General features: G+C 36.7%; 1 protein-coding gene across 2 annotated transcripts in view; it reads left to right on the top strand.

The window, feature by feature from the left end:
• The window catches only part of PARG (poly(ADP-ribose) glycohydrolase), a 65,923-nt gene extending 58,690 nt beyond the window's left edge, over positions 1 to 7,233 (top strand). For both annotated transcript variants that reach the window (XM_032191046.1, XM_032191045.1), the window contains exons 17-18: positions 3,415 to 3,543; positions 4,321 to 7,233. In XM_032191046.1, the coding sequence (XP_032046937.1) occupies positions 3,415 to 3,543; positions 4,321 to 4,487 (296 nt within the window). In that variant the 3' untranslated portion in view covers positions 4,488 to 7,233. The remainder of the gene's footprint in view (positions 1 to 3,414; positions 3,544 to 4,320) is intronic.
• The last annotated feature ends 285 nt before the right edge of the window (positions 7,234 to 7,518 follow it).

The following is a 7,518-nucleotide window of genomic DNA, read 5'->3' on the forward strand; positions in this document are numbered from 1 at the left end:
TTGATCTTTCTGGACTGGTCTTTCTAGCCTATGCCTAAAAATTCATACTCTGCAAAGAAATTCACGTTTTTATTATTTTCAAACATTTGGAGAGTACTTTTTTTTTCTGAACAGCTTTAGGGCATTACATTATCAAATAAACAATCATCAGGCTATCAGTTTCATTAGTCTTCGATCTAATCATCTCTTACTCATTGAGAATCTATTTTTTTTCAAATTTCTTTGTTTTCATGACAGTTGTTTTTGATTTCCGTTAAACTGGTTGCCAAGTGCAGATTGTCAATACCAAAAGTAGGATCTGATCATGTTTTATTAAACCTTCCTAGCATGAATCATAATCAATGTTTTGATTTACATAAGGACTCCTAAGGACCCCTCTTGGATCTGATTATAATATCCCTCTTTTTCTGTTGTGTTGGTGTCTGATAAAAAATACTGCTCATCTGTCTAGGCTGTAACTTGTTCAGCACTGGATGTAACTTTTGGCCTAAGGAGTGCTTCCTGGATTGCTTTATTTCTCCTCCATCAGTCAGAGCTCAGAAGCAAGGTATACTGACAAAGACCACCAGAGTTGAGTCCATTTGTTGAGGAAGCCCATAAGAAAAGATGTCTTTGTCAACAAAGAAATGAGCCATGAGCTCATGAGAGTCAATAAATCTGCAGTGAACTCTCTTTAATTTTAACATAAATGAAAGCTCAAAATAAAATATTATGAACTTTTCCTCTGGTTTCAGATCAACCTTGTTTTTCCCCCCAGTTTGCCAGAATTAATGTTTAACAGCCAATTGCCGCTGTTATGAAAGTGCTCATTAAAATGTGTGTGTACTCTTAAGTCATCTCCTGTTCTTTTGGCAGGCCTTACAGAGAAAGAGATCAGTGACTCCTCAGTCTAATGTTGCTCTCTTGGAAACTGAGCTTAATTTCTTAGTTGACTCCGCAAAATCAATACTTAATAAAGACGTGCTATTGGATATGGACATAGTTTTTAGCATGTGACATCTTTCTCTGAGCCAATGCTGACTGGAAATAAGATGATTTAATTTTTTGGTAGACGATGAGCTAAGAAGATGGTACAATAATTTGTCTTGTGTGTTTTTTATGAGACTTAGAGTTGCACTTGATTTGTGATAACCAAGTGAAACCAATGTTTCTAGCTCAGATGCTTTTACATGGCCTTAAGTAGTAAAGGCGTTTCTCCCTTTGTTCTGGAATACTGTATAAGGTTGGTTTAAACTGCAAATTCTCTCAATGGTTTCCACTTCTCTTTAACCAAATTATACTGCAAAACAACCTTTTATGCTTCACAGGGATTCATAAATTCCTTGTTTCAGAATGTTTTTGAACTCTTAAGATTATCAATACGACAATGTTATGCAACTCCCCAAAATCTTTTTTGATTACACTGGCTTGGCAGCGCATTGTAATGTCAATTTTCATAATTATTAAATTAAAGATGAAAATACTTTTCATGTGATATTCTTAAATATATACACCGTTATCCTTTCAAATGTAGTATCTGGATCTGTAACAGGGACTTCAGAACAACCAAGTGACTTTATGTAAATGGATATAATTGGATAAGTTCCATAATGCAGTATCGTATTTTACCATGATTTCTTTAGTCATGAATTGAAGGAACGTGACCATGTATAAAAACATGGATACAATCAAGGTCATAAATGTTGTGAAAACTGAAGTGTTTGAACTGAATCTGGCTTTATGAATGAAAGACCTGATAGCTGGAATTTTTCTCATTTTATCTAAATTAGGAATGTTTCCACAAAACATTAGCGTGAACATAAGACTTCAAATACTGAAAATGTATGATTATATGATTGGGAAAGTTGGAAGATCTTGTCTTGGTTTTGAAACCAGAGGATGATTTAACCATTTATAGGTGCAGGTAACCTGCTGATAACCTCTTTTCCTCTGGGAAATTGGACTGAAGCAGAACTTTGTTGTTCCAGCTGCTGGGTCTGCAAGGCTGTGTGGGTCCCCGGGAGGATCTGTGTTATGCTGGTGTCCTGGGCTCACCAGGTGGTAGAAGAAGGTCAAGGATGGCAGCAAAACCACTCCTTCGGGTGTGGGTCCTGCAGAACCAAACACGGTCACATCAGGTGGGGCACAAGGGACATGAGTGCTCCAGTCCCCTGTACCCCAAGCTCTGTTACTGGTGGTCTCTTGTGTTGGTACGATGGAGGTTTTGGATGGCCTCGTGTATTGTTAATGCCTGGAAGACTGTGAAGCCTGGCTCTTGACAGAAATTTCGACCCCTGTTTCATGAGATTTATAGCAAGCCAAAATAAACAGTAGAATACTTTTAATATGTCTTGTGTAAAGTGAAACTGCATTGTTTGTTTGGAATGAATATGAAGATTCATTAGATTCTGTTCCCCTATGCAAGCTAGTTAATTAGGCCCTTTAAAAGCTGAACTACTGAAGCTTTACCAAATCCACAGCTGGTTCAGTAGTTTAATTAAAATATCATTCCCAGATTGAGATTGATTTCGCATGTGAATCATGTAATTTATAATTTTACCTATGGATTTACAAGAGTTTTTTGATTAGAGAATGCAATATTTTATTAAATTTCTGTTCAGAGCTGAGCTCTGAAGAGCTTTCTACTTAGTTTCCACTAGCAGGTAGTAATTCAGTACATATGCTGTTTTATTTAGAATAAAATGTTTTCTACCCCGTAATTAATTAAAATGTGATTAATATTGTTATTGCAAAGATGATTATTGAAGCAGTACCCATAAGACCCCCCCCTTTTTGGAGGTCAGAACAAGCCATTGTATTTCATGCTGCATACTTCTATTACGAGTAAAATTGATACCTTAAATTGCACAGTAAGAGGCTGCAGAATCACAGATCTCTTGGGAGATGGAAGTAAGATCAGCTCCTGCTTTGTGTGGCTAAGCCAGTAAAAAAGTAAGCTCCATTCCTTCAGAAGGAAGGTGGAGAATAGAAACTGTGACTTGCTACAGTCACTTTGTACCCAACAATTTTGACTCAATTATAAATAGGTTAAACCAGGATATAAAGTTTCTTGGCTTGTTTCCTTATGCTGATGCACATGTTTAGTGGATAAGTAACAGCTGTGTGCATCTTGGGACGGGGGATGGACTTCACATTTTTATTCTTACTTTTTAAAGAGTTTATCCAGAAAGTAAGGGCAATTATTGCTAGTGGCTGCACCAGAATACTTGAGTGTTCTGAGCTGCAATGCCCAATATTCTGTACTTTGTTTTAAAAGTGGAAGCAGCTTATCTGCCTATTGTTCAAATTGCTTTGCAGTGTTCACCTGGAGATGGGTGGTATGGTGATTTGCTGTAAACCTTAAGCTGTTTTTTCCCTTCAACAACTTGTTTTATCCTGCATTCATGAGTGTAATCTCGTTTTCTGTTATTTCAGCCTTAATACAGATATTGGCAGCTGCTGAGTCTGGACGCGATATTGTTTATTTTACCTTTGGAGATGTGGAGCTGATGCGAGATATTTACAGCATGCACACTTTTCTCTGTGAGAAGGGCCAAACTGTTGGTGAGCATACAAAAATCTTTTCATTCAGCAGAGACTTCTCTATAAGTGGAAACTGTCCAGTAAGAATTACTGTAATCAAGTTCTGAACCCAAGCAAGTGGATCTCAGTTTATTTGCACCTGTTTTCAGAGCAGGGAGCTCTTGATTCAGGGTCAGCTGAACAATGTTAATCTGTTGGACTTCCAGAATCCCTGAATAACACACTTTGGAGTTATGCTCCAGAATTTGGAAAATGAAAATACATATGGTAGACCAAAGATTTGTAAAAGTTTTTTTTAATGTAACTCAAAATAATTCCCCCAAAAAATATATCTGTTTACACCTTCTTCACATTGTTAATAGAGATGTCTTATCATGGTTCTGGCTTAATCCTGTAATACTGTAAGAAGAATTAGTAGTCAGATCTGTTACACAGCAGCAATACAAGAAAAGCAATACATCCCTTGCCCCACTGTAACTGAAGTGTCTGAGATAGAAGCACAAAGCTAGGTAATTGGGCAGTACGTTGTAAGTGGTACGTATGCAAAGTAAAGGTCAGATAGCTTCTGCAGAGAGCTGAACAGAAAGTGGAGGGAGTCCACCCTATGTTCTAACAAACTTGGAAACAGGAAGGCTCCCCTTATGCAGTTGTCTACCTCCTCATTCACTTCTCATGTAAAGAATGTTCCTGGAGAGCGTTTCAGTGTGTGCGCGATTCTAGTCTTCAGTTGCAGCCATACATTCTTTGCATAGCATGATCTTACTTTTTTTTTAAACATTACTCCTTTTTATTTTTAAGGGGACATTTATAGGCTGTTACTCAGATACTACAACGAAGAATGCAGATGCTGTTCTGCTTCAGGACCAGATGTCAAGCTGTACTCGTTCATATATAACACCGTTGAATCCTATGCAGATTCTACTGACGATGATGATGAAGAAAAAGGGTTGTGCTTTGAGGACTAAAATAAATGTGCTTGGTCAGAATACTGTTCAGCTCCTCCTCCCACTGGTATATTGTTTGAATTGCTGAGTGTAATGTATGAATTGGATAACTTAATATATATTGATTGCATTGGTAGTTATCAAACATCAAACAAAAATTGAACTTTGAGAGGTTTTTCTGTTTGTTTGATAGTTTCATACATGAAAACCTTGTTCATGTGTGTACAGAAGGGATTTCCTTGGTAAATCTAGTTTGCATTATACCTTGTTAAGCAGGAGATTTTGGACACACTTGTATTTCAGTCAAGAGATTGCTGAAGGACTTCAGAAGATTTCTCTGTACTCTTTTGCCTTTATTTTTGAGAGATCTTATCTAGATTTCTTACTGAACTTAGTGCTGGAGTATGTGGAGCTCTATGGCTCCTGGGTTGATTTTAGAGAGAAGCATTGTAAGGGTCACTTGTACTGAAAGTTGTAATAATTTGATTACCTCGTTAAGACTGCCACGGTACTTTCATTGTTCTTACCAACTTTTTCATTCATTTAACTTAATGTCCTGTTTTTAATATACTTTTTAATAAATGGCTGAAGACGAAAAGATTGTGGAGGGAGCTGTAAAGTATTTCACAACTGCTGTATCTTTACCAAATCAGACAAAAAGTTATCATGAAGAAGTAGAGAAAGTCTGAAGTATAGAAGGCTGGGAAATGAGAAACATGATCAAAGTTACAAACAAAAAGAAACATTTTTCACATCAAACTTAAAAGCCATTTTGTTGGTGCTGTTACAACACGGAACAAGGTCTTAAACATAGTATATCTGAAGTTTCTCAAAGTTCACTGTTGTTGGCAACTTCATCAGAATTAATCGTGTTTATATTCTCATATCAGTTCTCCTTTATTGCAATATGTATGTATGTGAGCATAAAATCCCCATGGGATAACATAAGGTAATGGAAATCGTTTACTTATCAGTGGGAGGAGCATCTTCAAGCTACAGATAAGAACTAAGGTCTTGTTAGTTGTTTGTGCCCTTGTCTTCCGAGACATGGGAATGATTATGTTGAAGAAGGGTCAAAAGCTGTGTAAAAGCTGTGCTATTACTGTCTCTGTGAATAACAAATTAATGTTTCTATAGTACATTAATATTTTACACAAAACTGCAGATAAATCTGTGAAAAAACTTCTCCAGGTCTGCATACAGGGCCAATTCAATGGAATGTTAGTTTATCAGAAATTTAAACTGAGTTTAAGTTTAAGCCCAAATTGCTTAGTTTAACCTCTTCTGTATTAGATTTGTCTGGTCTGTCATAGCTATTACCAGCTTAGCAACACAAGTAAAACAGCAGCAGGAAACGTAGGGAGCTGAGGCTGTAGTACCAACACATCCTTTTGGCTAATGTCTGATAAAACCTCTCTAATCCTGAAGTATAATTTAGACTACCAACAGCTTCCAGCATTTAGTTACTGCCTTGCAATAAAGCACTCACTGCTTGAGCTGCTCATGTGGGAGAGCAGCAGCAAAGAGTTTTGGTCATTTGCAAGTACCTGCAGAATTGACACTGCAGTGGGAAGGTTGGAAGTGTGTTGCTCAAAAGGTGATGGACACAGCAGCTTAAGCGATTTCTTCCTATTATTCTTACCAGCTGTGGTTTTCTCTACTTGTGTCCGTTTTAAGAAAAAAAAATGGGATAGAATTTCAGGCTGTTTGCAGCTTGCATCCTCTAGGTTAGTGGAACTCTTTTCTCCTGCTCCTAGTGTTTCAGTGTTGGTTGAGATTCTGTCAATAGGAGTAAGTGTTTTATCATAAGCTCTTATTCTAGCATTTAGGTTTAACTATGACAGCATTTCTAGATGCACTGCTGATGACAAATGCCCCTGGTTAATTAAGAAGAAAGAAAGAAAATTGGTGCTAGCTGCCAAGTTTTCTTCACTTAACTACTCAGGATTTCCTATAGAAAAGGTAAACAGAATTTGTTCCTAACCAACTGGAAGAAGATATAGCAAAAAGCTTTAGGTGGCTAGAGGTGACCTCCCCTTTCTTGTAAATAAATACATCTTTATTAGTGCAATATTGTGAGGGGAAGTGATGTTTTTGTGTATGAAAAATGTACCAAATAAGATGGCAAAAAAATCTACTTCAACTCTTTTGAATCAGCCCAATATGTGTTCTGCATCTCACTTCTTCCATCCAGCCTCTGTTCTCCATTTATAAACTACCTGAGATATTTCCTTCAGCTAGAGATGAGTTTTGGTGCTCTGTTTGGAGCAGTGTGGAGTGGAGAGGCTGAGGATCTTTGCAGCCTAGTAAGCTTCAGATTCACTCTTCCAGAAACTTGTTTATGGAGTATTGGTTTTTTTGTTTTTTATTACTTTAAGGATGTTTGATATATGTTTTCAAATAAACTTCTTACCAAAACTATTGTTTTATACTTGTTTTAGCAGCTAAATTGAATCCTTAATATGAAACAACAACAGGCAGTCATTTAGATTGCCATGTTGCCTCATAGTAAAGTTGGTGACAGAGCGCTTCTGTTTGTTTTACAGCTCTTTCACCTAAATTCCTCAGTTATGAGGTGTTCTTACCTTAGGATGAGTACCCATTACTGTATATATTAATTTATAGACTGGTGAACTGTTCCTGACATTCTTCAAAACTTACAGTTTATGCATCATTATATTATATTGATTTTTTTTTCTGGATCTGTATGCTAATGTTTACATGATTTTTGTAGGAATATAATTAAAAAAAAAAAAGATTGAAGCAATGTGGTCTGCTTTGTCTCTTAATATACTTCTGAGGACAGAGAAATTCCCAGCACATTTGAATGTAGATGACAATGCTAGTGACTACAGTAATAGTTGTACCTCGTGACTGTTAATCCTACAACAGTAGTTAATCTAATAATTATTCTGTCTCAAAAATAATACGTTTATGCTGTATGACAATGTAGCAGATGATTCAGTCTGCACAGCAATTTAAAACGGAAGTAACTACTGTGAATATGGAGAGTGTGAGCATTAGTGGGAGATTTCATAAATGTATATAGCCA

This window comes from Aythya fuligula, chromosome 7, assembly GCF_009819795.1.
Source record: "Aythya fuligula isolate bAytFul2 chromosome 7, bAytFul2.pri, whole genome shotgun sequence".
Lineage (NCBI taxonomy): Eukaryota > Metazoa > Chordata > Aves > Anseriformes > Anatidae > Aythya > Aythya fuligula.